The 26,413-nt window shown below is 42.8% G+C and overlaps 1 protein-coding gene across 1 annotated transcript in view; it reads left to right on the top strand.

Moving 5' to 3' along the window:
• Positions 1-25,767, top strand: part of PTPRJ (protein tyrosine phosphatase receptor type J) — a 162,876-nt gene extending 137,109 nt beyond the window's left edge. The window contains exons 12-23 of the mRNA XM_049096282.1: positions 1,044-1,254; positions 1,370-1,494; positions 2,682-2,769; positions 4,624-4,665; positions 5,290-5,377; positions 7,074-7,164; positions 10,001-10,074; positions 10,177-10,311; positions 13,712-13,831; positions 17,331-17,491; positions 18,724-18,859; positions 22,109-25,767. Coding sequence (XP_048952239.1) covers positions 1,044-1,254; positions 1,370-1,494; positions 2,682-2,769; positions 4,624-4,665; positions 5,290-5,377; positions 7,074-7,164; positions 10,001-10,074; positions 10,177-10,311; positions 13,712-13,831; positions 17,331-17,491; positions 18,724-18,859; positions 22,109-22,267 — 1,430 coding nt within the window. The 3' untranslated portion in view covers positions 22,268-25,767. The remainder of the gene's footprint in view (positions 1-1,043; positions 1,255-1,369; positions 1,495-2,681; positions 2,770-4,623; positions 4,666-5,289; positions 5,378-7,073; positions 7,165-10,000; positions 10,075-10,176; positions 10,312-13,711; positions 13,832-17,330; positions 17,492-18,723; positions 18,860-22,108) is intronic.
• The last annotated feature ends 646 nt before the right edge of the window (positions 25,768-26,413 follow it).

Raw genomic sequence — 26,413 nt, 5'->3', positions numbered from 1 at the left:
GTTTTTCTTCTCTTTTACAATACAGGGTCTTTTAAGTGATGGAATGTTCATCTTAACCAACTTTCTCTCTCTCTCTCTCTCTCTCTCTCTTTCTCTCTCTCTCACAAACACACCATATTCAAAGGGTAGCTTTCTCTTCAAGGAAAACAGGAAGTGATTTGCGTTTGTGATGGGAACTTGCAAAAAGCATCCTCACAGCTGAGAGAGGAGGTGGCTCACATGCCCCTTGTCCCTGACAAGGCTCCATTACATTCTTTGGTGGGAAGAAGGGCATGATTCGAGGGTGTCTTTGTTAGCCGCATGTGGGTGCTTTGCACAAGCCTGGGTTTTCATCCAAGTTTTGTTGTTTTTGTGCATTCTTTAAATAGGAACAAGGCAGTGCTGCCTCTGCCATGCTCTCAGCCCGTGGTACTGTCCTCCCCTCCTCGGGGACGGAGGGATCAAGTATCTTGTAAGGGCTGTGAGCATCCTAGAAGGCAAGGAATTCGCTGGTGTCATACACTTCTGGCAGAGTTTCAACAACTGATACTGAGATCTCTCCATCTGTCTCTTTCTCTCTCCTCCTCTGTCATTCCGTTTTGGGTCTGTTTCAAGTCCTTTCATTGTGAGGTTTTCAGCAAAATCCACGCTTAGGCCTCGCCAAATGAAGGAGGTGGTATCTCATAGTGACTGGGAGTGACCACTGCCAGCCTGTGGTGGGTGAGACTGTGCGCTCCAAGCCGATGGTCTGGGTCAGAAGTCAGCCTGACTGTGTGCACAGTGTGGCCTCAGGCCCAGGTCCTTTTAGCTTTCTGTGCCTTCATCTTCCCACCTGTAAGATGGGGGTAGTAAACCTAACGTGGTGAGACTGTTGTCTGTGACGATGGTTTTGTACGTAGGGGTTATGCAAGCAAAGCCCGCAGAACTTCATCTAAGCCAAGCCTGGCACAGCGAGCTGTCATCATTACCACCCAGTGTCAACGTCATCGTTTAGATGCATGTGAAACTGAAATCTCTGCCATCACTTGCTTATTTATGCCTTTCTTTCTATGTGCTTCTCTTAGCTGGTCACCCGTCCCCAGATGTTTTGAGATACACGTATGAGGATTTCAAAAAGGGGACCTCGGAGACGTACGTGACATACCTCATAACAACAGAAGGGAAGAGACATCCTCAGGGCTTGGCTAAAGTCTCGAAATACGAAATCGATGTTGGGAACGAGTCAAACACGCACGGTTATTACAACGGGAAGCTGGAACCCCTGGGCTCCTATCGGTAATGCCTATATGGGGTTGCTGCCTCTGGGGCTGGGCCCTGCGCGTGCACTGCTCTGCATGCCGGGGGTGGTGGCCACGTCTCAGCTCTGTCTTTCCTCCTTGTCCTCCCGCAGGGCTTGTGTGGCCGGCTTCACCAACATCACCTTTAGCCCTCAGAGCAAGGGCCTCATAGATGGCGCTGAGAGCTACGTGTCCTTCAGTCCCTATTCCGACGCGGTTTACTTGCCCCAGGATCCAGGTAGACAAAAGCACAGCAGTGCCGTTAACATTTCAGTGGGGTTTTTGCTTCCGGTGTCCCCAGAAGGCCGGGTGTCCACCCGCCTCCCTTGGCTGGTCTCTCCTCTCAGAAGCTGAGATGTCACGCAGCCATCAGGACCCACCTCTGCTTCCTCTGAGGAGGTCCCCAACAGCCCCCCTCCCCCCCAACGCTGCACTTCCACTCTGCAAACATGGTTTAGTCCTTGCTTCTCAATGTGTGTGCCAGGCACACTGTTTGACCTTTAGTGCGTAGAACCTTTGAACGTTAGGGTCATAGGGAGTCACAGAAATGGTCTCGTCCAGCTCCTCTCATAGAAATGAGGCTGTGAAGGCCCAGAGAGGGGACAGTGACTTGCTTAGAGGCAGGCCTGACACTCTGGTCCCAGACTCCTTGTCAAGTGCTCCCCTCCTTTATCACACAGACTGAAGTGATTTAGGAGCCTCATTTCTGTAAGAATTGCTGGATGGCGCACTAACAAACCAGTGGATCCCTTTGTCTCTGGCCCGAAGGCAGGGCTGTGAAGGCCCAGGGAGGGGGCATATACAAAGGGATCAACTGGTTTGTTAGTGTGTCTGGTTTTTACACTTGATAGCTGTTGGCTTCAGGAAAGAAGCCCCAGAAGCAGAGTTCAGGGAGTTCGCACCCCCTTCCCCAATAAACAAGTGGGTTTTATGTCACTTGAGCACGATGCTGTAGGTACTTGTGCTCCTTTGTGGGCATTAGTGTCAGAAGGGTCAGAAGCGACAGGAACCACGGGGGACATTGTGTCTAGTGGATTTTAAACAGTGGTTGCTCCACCACGCAGGGCCAGTCTTGAGACCCTCCCTGCTCCTACCCTATCGCCACAAGAACATTTCTGCCTGGTTCTCTATTTTATATGTTGGGCTGCTACATGCAGTTTCATTCGAAGAAACATGTCTGCAGTAAGAACAACTCAAAAATCATAGACAGCCCAGTTCCCTAGGTTTGCACTTGAGTTTACACACGCTCTCTCTCTCTCTCTTTCTCTCTCTCTCTGATTTGAGGACTCTGGGCCGGTTGTTTGTGAGCATCCTTTTTTGGAAAAATATCTAATTTAATTTTATTTAAATTCAATTAATGAACGTATGTTGTATTATTAGTTTGTGAACATCTTCTGAAGTGCCTCTCATTTGGACTTTTCTCAGGTGTCATCTGTGGAGCAGTTTTTGGGTGCATCTTTGGTGCCCTGGTCATTGTGGCTGTGGGAGGCTTCATCTTCTGGAGAAAGAAAAGGCAACTGTTGTTTATTTGAATGATAATATCCTCCTGTTTTAAGGGGGCTTTTTACTATGGAAACTTTCAGACATTTACACAATCAGAAGGACTCCTGTCATGGGCCCCCAAGTCCCTATCACCCACACTCTTCACTGGCCAGTCCCACTTCCTCTCAGCACCCTAGGGCACACAGTGCTGTGTAGGGCTCCTTCTGAACTGTGCCCTGGGGTTCATGAGTCAGTTTTGTGGTGCTAAGAGATTTCATTTTAGAGTTAGCTAGTTTGAACACCTGCTCTGTCTGACTGGAAGTTAGGGAGGTCCATTGTGATGTCTACAATAATCTGTGATGTGACACCAAGGAGCATTACAGAAACAGCACATGGTTAAACAGTAAAAATAGCAACTATTTTGAGCACTTACTGTGTGCCCGGATTTGTGTTTCCATCAGTTCTCATATTCATGGGCTCTAGGAGGCAGGTCTTGAAAGCCCCATTGCAAGGACACACAAGCTGAGTGTAGGAAGTATGGAGATGAACTTGAACCTGATGTTTGCACTCCATCACTCACTCTCTTGTTTGACTGAAGCCTTTGTATCAACTGCGATTCATTCATGCTTAGCAGGTGCTGTCAGGTGGGGAATTTCATCCTGGCTCTGAGTTTAAAGCAACTATGCCAGATTCTTCGGCCACCACCTTGCCCTGTTGGGTTGACAGGCAGATTAAAATTTTTTGCGTGTGAGGGATGGGTCAAAACAGCTTTCTTGTTTCTTGTTGAAATAAAAGTTATACATGCTTGTGGCAAAAAAGAAAATATTGAAAAGAAGAACAAAGAAACTGGATACTTCATAATCATGGCACCTGCACAAAACTACATTTAACATTGATATGATTGTGAAACTCACACGTGAATACACACACACACACAAATGGAATCATATTATGCGTATTATTTTCTGATCTGCTTTATTATTTAAGACATTGTGGACAGCTTCAAATCTTCTTCAGTTTAAGTGGATAGAGAGCCTTCAACTGTATGGAAATTATTCAACCAATTTTTCTGATGTTTGCAGGTTTTTTTTGTTGTTGTTGTTGTTGTTTTGTTTTTTTGCTACAGTTACTTAATCTGTCCCTAAATCTTTGGGCGCATTCATGACTATTTCCTTAGGCTAAATTCCAAAGTGGACAGTTGCTGGCTCAGTGGGTATGATGCATGTTTTCAATTTTGATACATACTGACAAATTGCCCTCCAGAAGGTGTTTTTTTTTTTTTTTTAAATACCAATGTGGGGTTTAGCCAGCCATGCAGGAGAGGGCCAGGTGCCCCACCATCGTACCCATAGTGGAGATATTTTCTGGTTTATTCCATTACCTTATCAGAAAGGTTTATCAAAAAACAGTATGAAAAAGTGACTCTGGCTTTACAAACGGGGCATGCTGCCAATTTATATTTACCCAGAGTTATTTCTTATCTTATCTTTTTTTTTTTTTTAAGATTTTATTTATTTATTTGACAGCACAAATGGGGGCAGCAGGCAGAAGCAGAGGGAGAGGGAGAAACAGGCTCCCCATTAAGCAAGGAGCACGATGCAGGGCTCAATCTCAGGACTCTGGGATCATGACCTGAGCCAGAGGCAGGTACCTAACCAACTCAGCCACCCAGGTGCCTGAGCAAAATTCTTCTATACTTTTGGATCATAAAAAAGAGAGTTACTTCACAAACCAGTGTTTGCTGCCTTGGCCACCAACCTTAGTATAAGGGAACAGGATTTAGTGTCATATATATAAAAAAAGACATTTTACAGATACATGAAAGGGGAAAAAGCACAGGATTATCCTTCTTTGGTGTAATGGGTCTTTGTTTCTTTTAAAACAGGAAAGATGCAAAGAATAATGAAGTATCCTTCTCTCAAATTAAGTAAGTCTCTGGAATTATGAGCTTTATTTTAAGACATTTAATACCCCAATCTGTTCAGTGACAGTCTTGAGAATTTTTGATGGAACTTGCTGTCGTTTTTTCTGATTGACACATTTGGTCATGATCATCCAGAAGTTCTTGTAGCTTTGTTTTCAAGGAATCTATGTTTATTAGTCTCCTGAAACTAGTAGCTTCCTTGCCTTGTTCTATTGTGGCAAGTAAAACCTTACTTCCATATTCTGCCAATAAATATATGTATTGTGATTTTTAAGAAAATAAGTGGGTTATCAGTATGTAGGAGAAGACCTTGTTCAAAGTCACAAAGTCAGGAAGGGAGATTTTCTGGTTTATATTTTAGTATCTTGTAAATAACATTATATTGACCTTCCCTCCAGTGTTTATATAGTATAGTTTTTGTTCTTTTGGGAAGATGTTTACTATCATTTCTTGAGTCATGATTGAGTCAGTGCTTCTAATTGCTTATTTTTTTCTTTCTCTTTCTATGATGAAGACCTAAAAAGTGAGTGGCTGCTTTAATTTTTTAATAACTTATATTTTCCTATTTTGAGCATGAACTTTATTGAAGGTAAAAAAAAGTCCTAATAAGTTGTTCTGTTTTTGTAGATCCAAATTAATCAAAGTGGAGAATTTTGAGGCCTACTTTAAGAAACAACAAGCGGACTCCAACTGTGGGTTTGCAGAAGAATATGAAGTACGTGGTTGGAAATAATGTGGTTTTAATTGCTTTACCTTTCTCCCGAAAGTTGGAAAACCGCCCTTTTTTTCTTTCACCGGAAAGTACTACCGACAGAGGCGGCCCTCTTAGAGGGGAGAGGTGTTCCTGCCTGTCCCCCCAGGGGTCCCACTGTGGCCCCCTGGGCTGTGAGCACTTAGATGTACCCTCCCTCCTCCTGCTCATGGTTTGTGTGTTTAATCTCATTAAGAAGTGAAGATTGTGTAGAGAAAGGGAGAGAAAATGGGCCATTCAGTCTGAGGGCTGTTAACTGGTAGGAAACTTTTGGGGCTGGCATGGGGAGCTATGTGGCCCAGGCGGATTCCTGAGCATTGTGTGAGGTGCTGCGGAGTTTCTGTATTGCCGTCCCCATGTGCTCTACCCCCTACCCCAGCAGCCCAGAGCCCCTCTCTCAGAATGCCCTGTACACTCATTCTCCCTAACCCTGCCCTGCCGCTGTCTGTGCCTTGATTGAACCTACTCACCATTTGCATGGGCTTCCTGTGGCTGCCTTAACAAATCACCACAAACCAGTGGCTTGAAAACAATAGAATTCTCTTGCGGTTCTGGAGGCTCTACTAAGTCCAAAGTCAAGGTGCCTGCAGAGCAGTGCTCCCTCCCACTCTCTGGGGGTGGGGGGACCCCTTCCTTACCTTTTCCAAGATGCTCGTGGCTCTGGGTGTTCTGTGGCTTAGGGCTGAGTCAGGGCAGTCTCTGCTCCTGTGGCCTCCCCACCACCCATGGCTCCCCTCTGGGCGTCTTGGGTCAGCACACTTGTTATTGGATTTGAGGCCCACCCACATAATCTGGGATGATATCATCTCAAGATGCTCAACTTAAATACATCTGCAGACTCTTTTCCAAGATAAGCTCACATTCCACAGGTTGCAGGAGTTGCCACGTGGGCCTGTTTTTGTTGGGGCCGCCATTCAACCTACTGCATGACTCAAAGCACAGCTGAGGAGGCCTTAAGTTCTCCCTTTGTGTCTGTTTCATCTGTGACGTGTAGCCTGTCACCGATAGTCAGCGTTTATTTAATTCTGTCTTGTAACGATAGTTATTTCTCCCTACACTCCACTCCAAGGTTCTAAGCTCCTTGAAGGCAAAGGGTTATCCTTCTGCTTTTATTTGAACCTCTGCATTAGTTTCCAAGGGCACCTCACACTGGGCAACTTAAAACAGTAGAACGTTATTGTCTCACAGTCCTGGAAGCCAGTGGTCCAAAATCAAGGCTTGGGCAGGGCGGTGCTTCATACGAAGCCTCTAGGAGAGGATCCCACAGGGCTTCAGCTGGCTTCTGGAAGCCCCAGGCATGCCTGGCTTGTGACAGCCTAACTCCTGTGCCCTTCTTCATCTTAGCACAGCCGTCTCCCCTTGTATGTCTGTATCTTTGTGCCTCTTCTCCTCTTACAAGGACATTAGTCCTGTTGGGTTAAGGGTCTACCCTCCTCCAGTATTGACCTCATCTCATTTTGACTACAGTGTGAAGACCAAAGTTCCAAATAAGGCTGAATTCTCAGGTTCCAGGGGTTAGAACTTCCAGCCTATTTATTCGGTAGATGCAGTCTAACCCAAAGCGCCTCTTCATTCCCACTTTGTTCTGTCATCCTCGGTGCTCAGTAGAAAGAATATCTGGACACTCAGTAAACGGACACTTCCTTTGTTTTGTTTTCAGGATCTGAAGCTTGTTGGAATTAACCTACCTAAATATGCTGCAGAAGCAGCTGAGAATAGAGGAAAGAATCGCTATAATAATGTTCTGCCCTGTAAGTTGTTTTTTTTTTCCACACGTCCTTCCCTTTTCTCTGTCACTGGCCACCACGCCTCTAACAGTGGGGGGCAGTGGGATCAAGGTACTGACTAGCCACATCTGCAGTCCTTCCTGGGCCACCCTGTGGTGGTCTCAGCCCTGTATTTAGGCATGTTCTTTTGAATCCAGCCCTCACGGGAACCTTCTGAAGACGGTAGTACAATATTCATTTTGCAGATGAGGAAGATGAGGCACAGGGTAGCTAGGTGATCTGTCCAGAGTCACACAGCTGGTCATAGCAGGCCAGGCTTTGGATGAGGTCTATCATTTCTTTCGAGGAAAGGGCCAGAGTCTGTGCTCTTACCCCTCTATCTTAAAGTCCCTTATTTCAGCTGCTATTGTTCTGGAAAGGAAGGGAGTAGAAGGAGGCAGGGAGTAATGCTTTTTATTTTTTATTTTTTATTTTTTATTTGAGACAGATGGAAAGAGAGAGAGCATGAGAGGGGTGGTGGGGGAGGAGCAGAGGGAGAGGGAGGAGCAGGCTTCCTGCTGACCAGAGAGCCCGACTCTGGGCTCTATTCTGTGGCTCGACTCAGGGGCTTGAGCCCAGGACCCTGAGACCATGATTTGAGCCGAAGGCAGGTGTTTAACCAACTGAGCCACCCAGGTACCCTGGGAGTAACACCAAATATGAATTGTATTTGAATTCACATTTTGAGAATTAACAAAGTTTGCCTAATGGATGGGGATAACAACAGATTGGGTTTAAAATGAAAATTATTTAGGGGCACCTGAGTGGCTCAGTGATTGAGCATCTGCTTTTGGCTCAGGTTGTGATCCTGGGGTCCTGGGATCGAGTCCCGCACTGGGCTCCCTACAGGGAGCCTACTTCTCCCTCTGCCTATGTCTCTGCCTCTCTTTCTCTGTCTCTCATGAATAAGTAAATACAATCTTAAAAAAAAAAAGATAAAATGAGAATTATGTATTACATCATCCATTAAAATGAAATGTAAACCCTCCTCCACAGAAAGTTCTTTGTGGTCTCTCTTTTGGGTGGGAATTAAAGAAGATTGCAGCTGTGTTCTGATTTTGCTGTAATTTATAGGCTCTGCTGAGAATTTTTTTTTTTTCTGCTGAGAATTTTTACATGAGGACATTTAGTGATACTGTCTTTTTTCATTTGAAGCTGTGTTTTTTCTTTCCTAGCCTAAGACATTAACTTCTGTTTAGATTCAGAATTTCTTAGCTCCTACATTTTCTCTTCATGCACCCTCCCCCCTACCTCTCCTTGTATTGACAGTGGACATTGACCCTTGTTCCAAGAAAAATGCTTTCAAAATCAGGTTGGTGGGCACTAAGGAAGGCACATGATGTGCTGAACTCTGGGTGTTAAATGCAACTGATAAATAATTGCATGCTGCAACTGAAAAAAAATTTAGAAAAAAAAAGCAAATACAGATTACAAAAACAAATAAAAAACCCAAAGAGCAAAAAAACCCTAAATCAGGCTGGTAGGATCTACATCACAACTGCCCTTCTACAGTTAGCTCAGGATCATTGGCCTGTTCTTGTGAGTGTTGCAGAGATTTTCAGATTCAGAGTTCAGGTATTTTTATCGGGAATGTTTAAGGCTGAAACTCCTGTTGGTAACTGAATTTAGAATTGTCATGTTATTTTATCCAGGGGAAGATGAGATAGTATATAATCAAAGGCAGGAACGTAGGTGGTGCTGATTACTCCACCTGACATTTGAAATTCTTTTTTTTTTTTTTAATTTTTATTTATTTATGATAGTCACACACACAGAGAGAGAGAGAGGCAGAGACACAGGCAGAGGGAGAAGCAGGCTCCATGCACCGGGAGCCCGACGTGGGATTCGATCCTGGGTCTCCAGGATCGCGCCCTGGGCCAAAGGCAGGCGCCAAACCGCTGCGCCACCCAGGGATCCCATGAAATTCTATAGTTATTGTTTTGTTTCTTGAGTTGGACAAGTTTGTGTGTGCATTTTGGAGATGATAGTATTTAGAAAACACAGGAATTTTGTGTTTTAGATCTTTTCACCCACAGTCGTCTTACCAATTCAGTTTACTCTTGAATTTGGTACTATTTGTAACGACGTTTTTATGAGACTAGAGAAAGTACACAAACCTGGGTGTCTGCCCTGCCTTAGTGGAAGGGGCACTAGATTTTTTTTTTTAAAGATTTATTTATTCATGATAGACATAGAGAGAGAGAGAGGCAGAGACACAAGCAGAGGGAGAAGCAGGCTCCATGCCGGGAACCCGACGCGGAACTCGATCCCGGGACTGCAGGATCGCGCCCTGGGCCAAAGGCAGGCGCTAAACCGCTGAGCCACCCAGGGACCCCCCAGGGGGCACTAGATTTGAATTCTGATTGCCCTTGACCAGACATCAGTGCTTAGAGAAGTCCCTTAAGCTCGTTGACCCTCAGTTTCCTCATTTGTGAAATAGGCACAAAAGTTGGTAGGGGTGGTTTTGAGGAATAAATAAAATTGCTCCGTGCATTCCCTGGCTCACAGCACGCACCCAGGGGTGTTAATAGTACAGGTTGGTGTTGTCTGGGAAGGCGATCTGGTGTGACTAAGAGCTGAGCCCTGGTGCCAGGTTGCCCGGGTTCGAATCCTGGCTCTGGTGGATAATTGCCTGACTTTTCTGTGCCAGTCATTCAGGCTGACCGTAAGGATTGAGTAAGGTCATCTCTTTAAAATGCCATGCGGCACACCTTTGGGTTGTGACAGAAGCACCTGTGCCGCCATATTGTGTTTTTCTCTCCTGTGTGTAACTCTCCTCAGACATCTGGTTCTAATAATACCTTTTTTCTCTTGCTGTCAGATGACATTTCCCGTGTCAAGCTTTCCATTCAGACCCATTCAAGTGATGACTACATCAATGCCAACTACATGCCCGTAAGTGGGGAACCATGCCCAGAGCATGGCTTCTTTGATGAAATCTTTGGGGGTCCTCTTTGTTTCTTTGACACTGAATTTGTGTCGCTTTCCATCTTCTAGGGCTACCATTCCAAGAAAGATTTTATTGCCACACAAGGGCCTCTACCCAACACTTTGAAAGATTTTTGGCGTATGGTTTGGGAGAAAAACATATATGCCATTGTTATGTTGACCAAATGTGTCGAACAGGGAAGGGTAAGTATCTTTTATTTAAATTATTAAGTTAAAAGGTAGTTCATTCATTCTGACTACGGTGAAAGTGTAAGTCTCTTAAGAAGCCTTTGTTTTTTTAAAGAAAATACTTCCCCAAACACCGGCACCTCTGCTTTTAGAAACTCATTTTCTGTCTTCTTTTCTAAGAGAAAAGTTTAGAAATCTCTCTCTCTTTTTTTTAAAGTTTTAAAAACTTTTTTTAAAGTTTTACTGTTACTGTCTTTTGTAGGTAAGTATCAATGTTCTCTATTCATGAGGTGGCAGCTGCTGGAGTTACAAGCAGCAGGAGTGGGGTTAGCCCAGTGCGAAGCTCCTGGGGTGGGAGCCAGCACAGCTCCGGTTGTCTTAGTGCTGTAAGTGGTCGCCGGCCCTTCTCTGAGCACCCAGCTTCTTCATCTGTGATCTCAGGGATCCCACCAGCTTTTTAGCACCAGCACCCTTACTCTACCCCAAATCTCAGACTTCTCCCCAGATAAGTCTCAGCTGTACCTTCTCCCCTTTTGATGGCCTAAAGTCCCCCGGCTGCTGCTACCCAAGATAAGATTTCATCTCATAATAAAACCCCACCTTTCCAGAAATGCATCTAAGGAGAACTGAAAGGCACAGGCCGGCTTTAGAAGTTCTGTGCCTGAGGAGTAGGACCTAATGTTGCTTTGCGCATTTTTTTGCTCTGGGTTTGTTACCTGGGGGATAGGAGTTCACACCCTTGATCAGTACTTCTCAGACCTTATGGTACAAACATTAGGATCTCCTGGAGAGTGGTTTCGGTTCCAGAATTTCTAGTTCAAGGAGGGCTGTGGTGGGATCCCCAGAACTGCACTTTGGATAGCTGTCAGTAAGGCTTCTTTTGCTGGGTCTAGGACGCATGCTTGGAGTAGCTCTGCCCTAGGTGATTGTGGGAACCCATTGAAACCCCTTTTAATGTTCTTCATTTCACTTTAGCAGATGTTTATCCTGCCCCAAGTGTGTGTAAGGTGCTCTGGTAGGGGCTGGGGCTGGGAAAGATAACAATGAAACAGTAAGAAGTGGTTCCCATCTTCCCTGGCTTGGGATACAGAAGCTTGTGCTCTGCACCACTTCTTGGCATCCAGAGCACAGGCTCTTATGTAAACAAAAGCACTTTGTTTTTGAACGCAAATAAACTTCATGGTGCTGGTGAGCCCTGGGGCCTCGCATGTGGAACATTCTCAGAAATACCTGTTGTTGTTTATCTTATGTCAGGAGAAAAGTGGATTTACTGGCTCTGTGTGAAAAGGGAGGGGAGCCAGTGAATTTTCTGCACCGGATACTTCATTTATGTTACTGCTTTTCTATGACGACGGTCCTATATAATTATTGTATAGATGGGGAAACTGAGGCTCAGAGAGTTTAAGAACTTGTCCACAAGGTAGCAACAGAAACCTGACTGGGAAGAGGCTGAGCTGAGAGCATCAGCTCCATGTGTGTTCTTTCTGGGAGCAGTGGTCTAGAAACTGGAATCCTTTAAAAAATACAGGTCCCCAGCCAGAGTCAGAAGCTCCGGAATTGGGGTTTGGGCATCTGCTCTTTTTTTTTTTTTTTTTTTTTTTAAGGATTTTATTTATTTATTAGAGAGAGAGAGCGAGAGCATGGCACACACAGCAGGTGGAGTGGCAGAGGGAGAGGGAGGAGCCAAGTCCCTGCTGGGCAGGGAGCTCGATGATCCCAGGACCCTGAGATCATGACCTGAGCAGAATACAGACACTTAACCCACAGTCACCCAGGTACCCCTGGGCATCTGTTTTATTTATTTATTTATTTGTTTGTTTATTTGTTTATTTACTTATTACTGGTGTTCAATTTGCCAACATATAGAATAACACCCAGTGCTCATCCCATCAAATGCCCCCCTCAGTGCCCGTCACCCAGTCACCCCCACCCCCACCCACCTCCCTTTCTACCACCCCTTGTTCGTTTCCCAGAGTTAGGAGTCTCTCATGTTCTGTCTCCCTTTCTGATATTTCCCACTCATTTTTTCTCCTTTCCCCTATGATCCCTTTCACTATTTTTTATATTCCCCAGATGAATGAGACCATATAATGTTTGTCCTTCTCCGATTGACTTATTTCACTCAGCATAATACCCTCCAGTTCCATCCATGTCGAAGCAAATGGTGGATATTCATCGTTTCTAATGGCTGAGTAATATTCCATTGTATACATAGACCACATCTTCTTTATCCATTTATCTTTCGATGGACACCAAGGCTCCTTCTACAGTTTGGCTATTGTGGACATTGCTGCTAGAAACATCGGGGTGCAGGTGTCCCGGCGTTTCATTGCTTCTGTATCTTTGGGGTAAATCCCCAACAGTGCAATTGCTGGGTCATAGGGCAGGTCTATTTTTAACTCTTTGAGGAACCTCCACACAGTTTTCCAGAGTGGCTGCACCAGTTCACATTCCCACCAACAGTGCAAGAGGGTTCCCCTTTCTCCACATCCTCTCCAACATTTGTGGTTTCCTGCCTTGTTAATTTTCCCCATTCTCACTGGTGTGAGGTGGTATCTCATTGTGGTTTTGATTTGTATTTCCCTGATGGCCATGATGCGGAGCATTTTCTCATGTGCTTATTGGCCATGTCTATGTCTTCCTCTGTGAGATTTCTGTTCATGTCTTTTGGGCATCTGTTTTTAAAGCAAAACAAACCTCTCAGGGGTGAGTCAGATAATCAGGTTTGGAAGCCACCTGCAGTAGGACACATTTTGGAAAGTGAGGGAGGGGAGGTGGAGAGGGGAGAAAGAATGTGTGAGTGTAATAAGTTGTTTGCTAAATTGGGCATTCAGATATTCTTGGAGAGCAGATGTTTCCGATTTTTATTTCTGTTTACATCTACCCACCGATTTATAAAAATCAAAGACCTGGGGTTATTTGATTCTCTTTATTGGTGTATTTGTGTTGTAATTAGTGTGGATCTAAAAGTATTGGGGAAAGTCCTCATTTCTTCTAGGTGCATGGGGTTATGGGTCAGTCTGAATTTTAGTTCAGGGAACAGTTGTGGACTGGCTGCTGTCGGGGCCAAAGGGAGCTGGCTGGGCCTGTGTCCTCAGAGAAGGGACAATTGACTGTTCTGCTTTAAATCCATTTTCATACAGAAATGGGGGCTCAGTGTAAGCCAGATCTTCTGAGATCTCAGGAAAAGCAAGAAACCTGAATTTTTATAAGAAACCACCAATTTTAAGAGAGTTGGCAATAATTGTAAATTAAAAAAAATTTAGGAGTCGATTTTAGGAGTCAAACGGAACCTCACTGAAGGGCTGATCTAGTTTCTATGCCAGTTTTCAGTATCTGGTCTCCCTTTGTGAGGCTTTAGTGGTGGCAGACGGTATGACCTGACTTTTTGTATAAAAATGCAATTTTATTGTAGACCAAATGTGAGGAGTACTGGCCCTCCAAGCAGGCTCAGGACTACGGGGACATAACTGTGGCAATGACATCAGAAGTTGTTCTTCCAGAGTGGACCATCAGAGACTTCACAGTGAAAAATGTAAGTAAGGGGCCGAGATGAATAGGTCTTAGATAAGAGGACCATATATTAAGTTTGGGGTGATGCTTTTTAGGTTGATATTAACCCATATGTTTTTTTTGTTTTTTGCATCAGAAAAAATTTTTTTGCTTTCTTCTTACAGGATGAAACTATCTACATACACTCGAAAGCAACCCTTAGCTTTACTTTCTTAAGAGGAATTTCATCTGTGTCTTTTTTTTCCTCATTGAACTGTAGTTGACACATTGTATTATATCAGTTTCAGGTGTACAACATAGTGAATGACCCAACAATTATATATACTTTACATAGTGCTCACCACAATAAGCGTAGTCACCATCTGTCACCATACGTTATTACAATATTATTGACTATATTCCCTATGCTGGACCTTTCATTGCCATGACTGATATATTTTATAAGTGGAATTTTGTATGTGTTAGTCTCCTTTACCTATTTCACACATCCCTTGACCCACTTCCCCTCTGGCAACCACCAGTTTGCCTTCTGCTTTTATCAGTCTGGTGTTTTTTTGTTTTGTTTTGTTTTGTTTTTTTTTGTTGTTGTTATCATATGTTATTCCTGAATGAAATGAATCTTAAGAGCGTGGCTCAGCAGCAGTAACTGTTCCTTTTACACTTTCCTGTAACTTGTCTATAGAGTTTTTGTTACAAACCAAGCCCCTTTTGGATTAATTGGTTGCAGATATGACATCAGGAGTGGCAATTTGCAGTTGGGAGCAGTATCTGAGAGCAGTTACATTAATAGGATTTCTGGGCATATACACATGGCCTCACCCCCCAAAAGCTATGGAAAAAAAATCCAATTACATGATGTAGGCACTGCAGGAAGACAGATTATGGCGTCCTTTTTCTTAAAGATGTTTAGAAATGGAGGCAATGAAGCCACATAGATATCTTTTGGTGGGTGTGTAAATTGGTATAACCCTTTGCAGTTTATATTAGAAGCATAAAAATGACCATTCTCCTTTGATCTGGTGGTTCCAAGTTTGAGACTCTATCTGAGAGAAAAAATCTGAAATATAGGACAAGGCGTATTACTCACAAAGAGGAATCTCAGCATTATTTATAATGGAGGGAAAACTTGGAGCTTGTTCAGATCTCTAGCTTTCAGAGAATAGATAACTAAACTATAGGTTATTTAGTCGGTGTATCATTATCTAGCTATTAGAAGTGATGGCTGTATAGACTGCATAATTACCATGGAGGAATGTGAGATTGCAGTTGAGTGAAACATACTAGGAGACAAAACTTTACGTATATTGCGAATAGTACACAAAAGCAAAGCCTGGGAGTAGATTCAGGGGAGTTGACTTTTATGGGGGGTTGGTGGGATAGGTTCTGGGTTATGAGAATTATCTTTGAGGATTCCATAAGTCATGGATATAGGGTAGCATATTAAGTATTAATTCTTTACTGATTGCCATGCCTCCAAGGTCCTGGCTTCAATTAAGCACATTCTGGACGTGCTGTCAAAGCTGTTATCACACACCGATGCTACTCATAGTGGTTGAGAAACCCTCATAATATACTTATTTCTATAGATTTCTCCTATTTTATTTTATTTTATTTTTTTATTATTATTATTTTTTAGATTTCTCCTATTTTAAAGACAGGATTTTCCTCGGTTGCTTTCAGTACTTGGAATTCACCCTTGCAGAGGAGAGTGATAGGTGGAATTGCCCACGTCATTTAAACAAAATTACCATGACGGTTATCATTTTTGTTAGCTAAACTCCAGACTTCATTTGGGTTTCACATTTTTCCACTAAACGCTTTCCAGTTCCGGGACTGAATGAATCCAGGATACTACATGGCATTTAGTAAAATACTACCTTTTTTTTTTTTTTTTAGACAACTTTTTAGTTACACAAAATGCATGAATATATTTTCCTTTTTAAAAAATACTACATTATTTATTTGAGAGAGAGGGAAAGGGAGCATGAGCAGGGAGAGGAGCAGAGGGAGAGGGAGAAACAGATTGCCCCGCTGAGCAGGGAACCTGATGCAAGGCTTTATCCCAGGACCCCGGATCATGACCTGAGCTGAAGGCAGATGCTTAACCAACTGAGCCACCCGGGCACCCCTATATTTTCCTTTTCAAAAGTAAGAACACAGCAGATAGAACTGAAAGTTTCTACCTCCTACCACTAACCTGAGCCCCCTTGCCCCTCTGAAGAGATAATGCTGAAAAGTCTGACCTCCCCCAGCCCCTTCCTCTCCGGTTATCTGTCATAGCTACTTTCCTTCTTTGGTTGAATACTTTTGGTTACTTTTGTGAATGTCACCTTTGTGTGTGTGAGACTTCATTGTCCCCTCTCTCTCACTGCCTTTTTTCTCTACTCATCTCCATATTTTGAACAATGTGTGTGAATGCACTGCTTTTTAACATATATATGTTAACAAAATAAGCTTCAAAAGTTAGCTCTCATAAAGGAGATGGAAATGCCTACAGTCCAGATGTAGGTAGAAGGCCGAGGTCAGTGCTCAGGGGTGGGCATAATGAACCTAGTAAATCGGGACAGGGATGGTCCAGCCTGGGTGGAATTCTCATAATAAAAAAGTACATGCTTTGGTTTGTAGTAGGAAACCAGTCTGTGTCAAAACTAATTCTGTTATAACAAGATCCACTTCCTATTGTCTGTCTGATGTTGAAATAGATGTGTTTTTTGGAGAATGGGTGGCGGTGGTGGTGGGGGGAGTCTTTTCTCAAACTCCTACAATTCTAAATATTTCCTTAGTGCTCATGAGTTACCTGCTGTTTTATAAGACTCCAGAAGGCATGTGGATTGTGAGACAGTTCTTGCCCCAAGGTTCTGATTATCAGAGTTGTATTGGTGTAATATATTTTTGGTTCTCTGGTTGACGACATTCCCAGGTGGGCTCAGGGAACGGCTTCAGGAGCTCTAAGGAGGTGTAGGTATAATAAGCCGGTGAGGGCATTACTGGCAGGCCCCTGTAAGTGAGAAGGGAAGATCTGAACTTGGGATCAGAGGATGAGGCACTTGTGCTTCATCTGAGCTGCATGTGGGGAGTCATTTCACTTGTCAGAATCTTTTTATTTTTTAAAGATTTTATTTATTTATTCATGAAACACACACACAGACAGGCAGAGACATAGGCAAAGGGAGAAGCAGGCTCCCCACAAGAAGCTTGAGCAGGACTTGATCCCAGGACCCTGGGATCATGCTCTGAGCCAAAGGCAGATGCTCAACTGCTGAGCCACCCAGGCATCCCTCTTGTCGGAATCTTTAAAGGAGGATGATAAACCCTTCTTCTTGGGCACATTGTGGGATTTTATGAGCATGCCAACATCTGTAAAGCACTTTATCAGCTGTTGTACCGATGTGAAATTGTACTTTTTAGTCGTAACCACTCCTGTTTAGATGCCGGTCAGCCAGCCCATGTAGCTCGGCATCCAGGTACTGCTCCATTTCACTTGGCCTTCTCTATGACTAACCTCTTTTCTTGGCTTTTAGATTCAGACAAGTGAGAGTCACCCCCTGCGACAGTTCCATTTCACCTCCTGGCCAGACCATGGTGTTCCGGACACCACTGACCTGCTCATCAACTTCCGGTACCTTGTTCGTGACTACATGAAGCAGAGTCCCCCCGAGTCACCCATTCTGGTTCATTGCAGGTATACAGATGGCACTCCGTGTGTGACGGTTTCCAAATGTCATTGTAAATGTGGACAATTTAGAGAAGCAAGGCCTAAGAGGGAATGCAATAAGCATTTGAAAATTCAAGAAAGTTTTGGATAAGGGACCATGGACTTATACCCCAGTCCCTGAGACTTTAGAACAGGGATTGGCAAACTATAACCCAAGGGCCAGATCTAGTAGCTTGCTTGTAGTTTTTTAAAACTATAGTGTATTCCAATTTAATATTAATAAATATTTATAAAATATTTCAGCCTTACAAAAAGATAGGGAGTAATAATCTAATAAAGTATATATATATGAGTTCATGTATGTTTTTTTTTTTGCTAATAATATCTTACACATATAAAGTCTCTACTTATCAGTCTCCTTGTTATACAGTTAAACATGGTCTTAGAGTTGATCTGAATCATTCCTTTGCATGCTTTCATATTTCATTTCATATATATCTATGGTTTTATATAGCTTTAAGCTTTTACCAGATTTTGTGACGTAGACATCATTCTGCAACCTGCTTTCTTCATTTAGCATTTTGGTTTGTTATTTAACAAAGTTGGAGCACAGAGTTCTAGTTCATTTTATTCATTTATTAACGAATTCTTTTTCTGGCACACAAAAACTGTATGTAAGTTAGTGTATACTAGTTTATGAGTTTGGAGGTCTAACCTGTGAAACCCTCACCACAATCGCTTTGGCTGCCTATTTTTGTAAATAAGGTTTTTTTATTGGAACAGAGTGATGCCCATTTCTTTACATATTGTCTATAGCTACTTCCATGTTATAATGGCAGAAAGAGACCATTTTGTCTGCAAAGCCAAAGATATTTATTATCTGGTCCATTATAGAAAAAGTTTGCCACCCCCTTGCCCCCACTCTAGAACAATAAGACCCTAGCTTTAAGCTAAAGACATTAATTTAGGACAGAAGAAAGGAGGGGCTTAGTGGCCCTCTGGGGAATAAGTTGATGAAATTTGCCATCCTAGGTTATGGTGGTAACTTGAATGAGACTGAGATTCAGGAAGCTCTGGGAGGAGATTTTTTTATGGTATTTGATTCAAAATGACTTGCTGAGGTTTCAGTTGAGCAAATGGTTACTGATCCTGGGCATTGATAGTGGAGGACAGCAAGATATATGTACAAATTGGGGACATTTGAGAGTTTTATGTTAGAGGTAACCCATGGTGATATGCCCTTTTCTTTTTTTCTTCAGTGCTGGGGTTGGAAGGACAGGCACATTCATTGCCATTGATCGTCTTATCTACCAGATAGAGATTGAGAACACGGTGGATGTGTATGGGATTGTGTATGACCTTCGAATGCACAGGCCTTTAATGGTGCAAACAGAGGTGAGGCCAAGCTCTGTGTTTGGCAGACTGCTTTTTTCAATCCTTTTTTTTTTTTTTTTAAAGATTGCATCATGTCACATACTTGGGTTAAAACATTTCACCTTTCTATAGCTTTCTGGCTCTGGCCTGTGAAGTAACACTGGACTTCTTTAAGATCCTTAACTGATGTGAGATTGAATGATCTGATACAGAGAGGTGGTGATACTGATAGCAGCAATGGAACTGTGCAAACCAAGATAATTTCAGGATTCCTTACCTTGTGGCCACTAACTCATCAAATAGTCTTAGCAATTCTCTGAACTTTGGCTTCTGGGTTTCAAAATCATAAAACTAGCATTATCATGCTTTGTTTCTAAGAAGGCCTGACCATCCTTAAAATAAGCTCATGAATGGACTTATCAGATGTTAATGATGTGAATGAAATGGCATAATGTCACCATGTTAATATGGCTGTGTATCCTCATCCAACCATGCAGATGTTACACAGCGTCAATTATCATAGCTACAGGGGGATGGCTGGCCAATTGAGAAGATTAATGTTTAATATCTACAATGTCAGTTGGGTAAGACCATTGAATTCGGCTTTCCCTGAAATGTTCCTTGATAAATATTGTTTTTGAGTCATGTTCTCAACAACTATATTGGGAAATAGCCTTCCTGGATGCTGTAGGGGTGAATGTGCCTTGACAGAACGAGAGCAGAATATTTATTTTGTATCAGGCTGTCACCCTGTACCAATTTAGAACTCCATGAATATGTGTTGTGTTTTTGAGTCTAGCAGGGAATGTGCTGGAGGCCTGGGTACATTGTGTGCTTTGGGGTGAGTGGCACGTTTGTAGAAGAAAGAATGGAATTCGCTTGTGTGTTGGTCGGAAGAAAGATTTTCTTTTTTCTGCTCTAATTATGGAGAGTAGGACTCTATCTTTTATCCCCTTTTGAGAAACACAGAAATCTTACATCTGCCTACAAAATCTTTTCTTGTTTCTTTTTCTTTCTTTTTTTTTTTTTGGTAGTTTGAAAACGTAAACTTGTTCATCTTTTTTATTTTTAAACATTTTTTTTAGAGAAAGAGAGTGTGTGTGAACCGGAGCTGGTGTGGGTGGGGTTTGGGGTAGGGGCAGAAAGAATCCTAACTAAGCAGGCTCCATGCCTACCCTGGAGCCCCACACAGGCTTGATCTCACCACCCTGAGATCATGACCCACGCCGAAATCAAGAGTCAGATTCCTTAACCGATTGAGGTACCCAGGTGCCCCCAAAAATGTGTTCATCTTAAAACACCTGATAAAAGAGGATATATATATATATATATATATATATATATAATATATTTTTCTTTATTACTTTTTCTTCCCCAATCCTATTCCCTAGAGGTAGCCAATGCTTACAGTTTGTATATATCATTATAGGTTTAGTTACATCTATAGAAAACACATGTACACATATAGAGTTTTTTTTTTTTATGGCTAATGCTTTTTAAAAAAATCTGAGTTGACATACAATGTTACTTTAGTTTCAGGGGTACAACATAATGATTCAACAAGTCTATGTTATGTTATGCTCACCACAAGTGTAGCTGTCATTTATTAACCTACAAAGCTGTTATAGTACCATTGATTATATTCTCTATGCTTTCATTGTCATGGCTTATTCATCCCATAATTGGAAGCTTGTGCCTCTCACTCCCTTTCCCCCCATTTTGCCCTCCCACCCCCCCAGCAATCACCAGTTCTCTGTATTTAGGGGTCTGTTTCTGCTTTTTGTTTGTTCATTTTGATTTTTAGATTCTATGTGTAAGTGAAATCATATGACATTTGTCTTTCTTTGTCTGACTTCACTTAGCATAATACCCTTTAGATCCACCCATGTTGTCACAAATGGCAAGATTTCATTCTTTTTGATAGCTGAGTAACATCCCATTGGAGATACACACTATAGCTCCTTTATCCGTTCATCTGTCAGTGGACACTTAGGTTGCTTCCATATCTTGGCTACTGCAAATTGTACTGCAGTAAACAGTAGGGCGCATCTGTCTTTTTAATTTTTTTAAAAGTTTTATTTCTTTATTCATGAGAAACACACAGAGAGAGGCAGAGACATAGGCAGAGAGAGAAGCAGGCTCCATGCAGGGAGCCTGAAGTGGGACTCGATCCCAGGACTCCCAGGATCACGCCCTGGGCTGAAGACAGACACTCAACTGCTGAGCCACCCAGGCATCTCCAATATCTGTCTTTTTAAATTAGTGTTTTTATTTTCTTTGGGTAAATACCCAGGAGTGGAATTACTGGGTCATAATGGTATTTCTATTTTTAATTTCTTTGAGGAACCTCCCTACTGTTTTCTACAGTGACTGCACCAATTTACATTCCTATCAATAGTGCACGAGTGTTCCCTTTTCTTCACACCCTTGCCAACACTTGAGTAGGGTTTTGTCTTTTTTTTCCTGCCATTCTGATAGGTGTAAGGTGATATCTTATTATGCTTTTGATTTGTATTTCCTGGATGATGAGCGATATTGAGCATCTTTTCATGTGTCTGTTGGCCATTTGTACAGCTTCTTTGCAAAAATGTCTATTCAGGTCCTTTGCCCAATTTCTAATCAGATTTTTTTTACATTGAATTGTGTAGCTTCTTTATATATTTTGGATATTAACAAATGGAGTATTTTTAAAAAATTGGATCCTATTTTATATATAATGCTGCCCCATGATTTTTTTTCCCTCTTATGTCATCATGGGTATCTTGTTTTCTCTTTTGCCATCATGGATACCTCTTCTTACTCTTTCTCTTTTTAATGGCTACCTGAGGATTCTGACAAGCTTGCCTGAGGGTTGTCCCTACCTCTCTACCCCGCTTATCCCCTTCAACCCTTCCCCTCTGTTGAGAATCACAGTTTACTCCTTATACTGCACCTGCTAGCTGAACAGGAAAATCTTGTTGACCTTTTTCTTGTTTGAATGTACATGTGCATTATTTCCTCCACATTCATTGTCTTTGCTCTTCCCCAAGATTCTGGGACTCCTCCTTGGGGAGGGGAGGTGTGGGGACTGTGTCCCTCTAGTTAAGAATGATTGATGATGAGAATCTTGCTCTCTGTGGTTTCAGATTTCATCAGAATATGGCAGCCTCTTGATAAATGTGAACTTGAAGTGTTCACTGTGGGGGTTGGTGATAATCTGAAAAGAACCTTGGATGCTGATAATCTCTGGGACCTCTGCTCATTTGCTTTCTCTTTTTACTCTTTTAATAGGACCAGTATGTTTTCCTCAACCAGTGTGTTTTGGATATTATCAGATCCCAGAAGGACTCAAAAGTAGATCTCATCTACCAGAACACAACCGCAATGACAATCTATGAAAACCTTGCACCTGTGACTGCTTTTGGAAAGACAAATGGTTACATCGCCTAATTCCAAAGCCAAACCTTTCTGGAGTTACCCAGACTGTCACACCCACAGCAAAGGAAAATGCCCCGATGTGGACATGTTTTTATATGTCTAATATCTTAATTCTTTGTTCTGTTTTGTTAGAACTAATTTGAGGGTGTGAAGCTGCACATGTAAAACATGACATGAGAAGTTGGGGCTGTCAGGGGCTGTGGATGGGTGGTGAGCTAATCAACTACATTCCTGATTACCAATGGGATGAGTTCACTTTTTGTTTTTTTTTTTTCCTTAAGAATTACGGAACACCAGGAAAAGTGAGCTATGATTTTTTGTTTTCCTTTTTCAAAACAGATTCTTTTTAAAAAAGACTATTTTATATGATTCACATGCTAAAGCCAGGATTGTGTTGGGTTGAATATATTTTAAGTATCAGAGGTCTATTTTTACCTACTGTATCTTGGAATCTAGCCGATGGAAAATACATAATTGTGGATGATTATCATGTAGGGAGGGGTACATGGTGCCTCTTCTGCCTGGGTTTTCTATTTGAACATGTGCCTTTTCTGAATTATGCTTCCACAGGCAAAACTCAGTAGATATCTCTATTTTTGTATTGAATCTCATAATTGGAATATACGGAATATTTAAACAGTAGTTTAGGATTCAAGGTTGAGCCTTCTCAGTAACATTCCTGTTCTCATTTGACTAGAGGAGGCCTCCCCCGACCCTTCCACATCCCTTCTCCCCTGTTTTGTGCTCTATTCTTTCTTCTCTTTTCCCTCCCACTTTTCCCCAAAGACACTTCTGTTGGCCACATTTTCAGCCCATTGGTTGAGTGAGAGTGGAAACCAAGTATCACCTTGAGAATTTCTAGGGTGGTGGGGAGCGGGGAGCAGAGGAACCCTACAGTGACATAATCTCCTTTTCTCATCCCTGTTTTATCCTTTCTCTTGTTTCTGTATTTGGTAAGAAGGATTATTTAAAGGTGCAATATGTGACTTAGTGATTCATGATGCTCTAGGTTTTTAGTAATGTTTTACTCAGGTTGGCATTTTATGTGTATCTGTGCGTCCGTGTATATGTGTGTGTGTGTTTAAAAGCGTGGCAATCTGTGAACACTTCAGTGTGAAAACAGTGTCAGATGAATCCCTCCTCCCTCAAAGTCCACTGGCTTTAGTCTATCTGCAGTGACACACATCCGTATCTACTGTATATATATATACTAAACTCTTAAAACAGTCATTCCTTTGAATTGAGGTGTACAAAGTTTTGAATTTGTATCAAAGATGTAATTATTTTTAAAACCTCTTTTCACTATACTGCTGCTGTAATGACTTTGATTTTTTTTTAATGTAGATTAATTTTTTTTTTTGCTTCAGGTGTGTATCCACCAAGAATTTCAGAATTTACGTGGATTTATTTTATTGGTACATAATCTGTAAACTTCTCAAGGCATTAACATGAAAGGATTTGTTTCTTTTTATTTTATATTGTGGCTCAGGTTATATTTTGAAGAAATTTTGAGTTTATCCTCCTATAGGCAATGAAGGATCTAAGGTCTGATGAAGGAATCAACCAAGTCCCTGGAATCCTGTGGCCATTTTCCACAGTAATAAATCCTGCTGTAAACTTAGGACAGTTGTGTCCTAGTGAAGATGGGAGCAGGGTCTTCTCCGGGTGCCCTGGTCACTGTTCACCTGGGGAAGCCTGTCTCCTGACCCTGCCATGTTCCTCAGTATGCTGGCACTTTGAGAACTGACCGGACATGTGAGTGGGTTATGAAGGGTGAACCACAATGTACTGGAAGCCCTTGATTTGGTTCAGAGGTTTAGTGCTTGTACGTCTTTTGTCCCCCTTTCCCCTTTGAGGTACTGAAAGGATTGAAAAGGCGAGGTGGCGGTGGTGTCGTGTCTGGGGAGAACTCACTTCCCACATAGAAATTGCACTTTTTTGCCGAATCCTTTGCTCTTTTTCGTGACAAACAGTTCACTCAGCATCAGGCCCTTAAAGGAATGGGTTGTACAGGCCTGGGCGGGCCCTCCTGACTCCTTTAGTGGGGCTTTTGGCTCTTTAGGTCTGCATCAGGGAAGCCACGCCATCCCAGGCTGCTGAGCGAAGCTGGGTTTGGGCCAATTGCTTGCAAACCTCCACGCTGGTCTGGCCCTCGGTGCACACAGGTCTCAGAGAGTTCCATGATTGCATTCGGAGGCCCCTACCCAGGCAGGCAGCAGTTCTGTGGGTCACACCCCTCTCCACTTCAGTTGTTGGGAAGCCACTGGGATGGGTGTGAAGGCATCAAGTCCAACAAAGATGCTCTGCCAAGTGTTGCCTATATCCCTTCCATGGAGAAATCGGAGGGAGGGACTTGGCTCTAAAAATGCCTTTAAAAGGTTGAAGCAATGGTAATTATAAACATATTGTATAAAAACACACAGAAAAACCCCCCAGAAACCCTCCTCCCTTCTGCATGATACGGGTTTGGGAAATGGGCAGCAGCCTCAGCAAGCTCACTCTCAATACCATTCCTAACCCTGGGAAGAAGGCTTGTGGGGAGAGGTCTGGATTCCACATGGCAGGTCACACGAAGGTCACGATGCTTCTCTGCATCCTGAAGAGGGCTGGGTTTGGGGCCGGTGGGGGTGGTGAGGGTATTTATAGCACAGTGATTGAAAAGGGAAGATAATTCTGTAAATATATAGGACACATGGGCTGGGGTTTGGCCGTAGAAAAGAGAAGGTGCTTTTGAGCTCCTGCCCTAAAGCCTCCCAGGAACAGTGAACTAAAATTTGAGGAGTCCAGTGGAGATGCGGAGATGGTGTGATCATCCCTGCTTTACTATTTGCCAGTTGCACACTGAAAAAAAAAAAAACAGCCCGAGTGGGATTAGTTATTAGTGAAAAGTTGGTGGTCAGTTGTTTGGGGGAATTGGGTCATTGGTACCTTCTCCCAAGGGCAAGGATGTTTGCCTCCAAAGGTAAACCCAATGACACTTGGCACCAGTGGAAAATGTCATTTGGGGGTCTGTTCCCTGTGGGCGTGTAGTGACCTCTGGCTGGACTTTTGGCCTATTTGACTGCACTGGATTTGGGCTTCATAGACTCAGAGGCTCCTGGGGGTTGGGGGCCAACTATGCAGCTGATTCACTTGCTTTTCATCTGAGATGAAAAAGCCAGATTTTCTTCTGCAGTGCTGGGTTGTGCTTAGTGAGCTAAACGCGTCTTGGCGACTAATGTTGATTTGCCTCAAAAGTCCAAGTTCTGAGTTTTCAGACTGTGTAGCCGTCAAGTGTTTGACATACTGTAGCTTTTTTCCCTTGGGGGCACATATGAACAGGATGTGTTGATATGGACTCTAAAACTGTAATTTTCTTGTAACTATTTTGGAATGATGCATATTTCTAATGTTTGTTATACTTGTACAGAGTATTGCTGTTGGTTGCTTTTTTTTTTTTTTAAGGAAAAAAATGGCCTGAAAAAAATTTTTTTAAAAAGACTCACAAATACCAAATATAAAAAATGTCAACATGTTGTGCCTTTGTTTCTTACCCCCCCTCCAATTTTTACTCTATGTCCACCCCATTTCATTTATGAAGCAGTGTCTTGGCCTGCGTGTAACTGGGGAATCCCAGTGTCCCTTGGGGATTTTCTACCTGTGTTAGTTTGCCCGGGGGCTGCCACAACGAAGTGCCACAGACCAAGAAGCTTAAACAACAGATTTTTATTCTCTCACAGTTCTAGAGGCCAGAAGTCCAAGAAGGTGCTGGCAGGTTGGTGTCTTCTGAGGCCTCTCTCCTTGGCTTGCAGATGGCCACCATCTCTCTTTGTCTTCACACGGTCTTCCCTCTGTGCGTGTCTGTGTCCTAATCCTCTTTGTATCAATTGGGACACTTCATAAAGGATTATGGTTCACTTGAACAACTTAATTTTTACTGTAATTACCTCTTTAAAGACTCTATCTCCAAATACATTCGGAGGTGCTGGGGTCAAGAGTTTAACATATGAATTTGGGGGAGACAGAAGTTGGCCACAACACACATCCACGGAGACTTAAGAGGAGACTTTGGAAGAAGCGAGTGTGCATTAAGATGTGGCTGCGTGTGCTCTCATGGGCCAACAGATGGACAGACACTCCACTGCTGCCACTTGGTGGCAGCCTGCGTGCCCAGGACTT

The sequence above is a fragment of the Canis lupus genome, chromosome 18, assembly GCF_003254725.2.
Source record: "Canis lupus dingo isolate Sandy chromosome 18, ASM325472v2, whole genome shotgun sequence".
Classification (NCBI taxonomy): Eukaryota; Metazoa; Chordata; class Mammalia; order Carnivora; family Canidae; genus Canis; species Canis lupus.
Note: the sequence above shows the minus strand (reverse complement) of the source record. Positions and strands in the feature narration are given on the sequence as shown.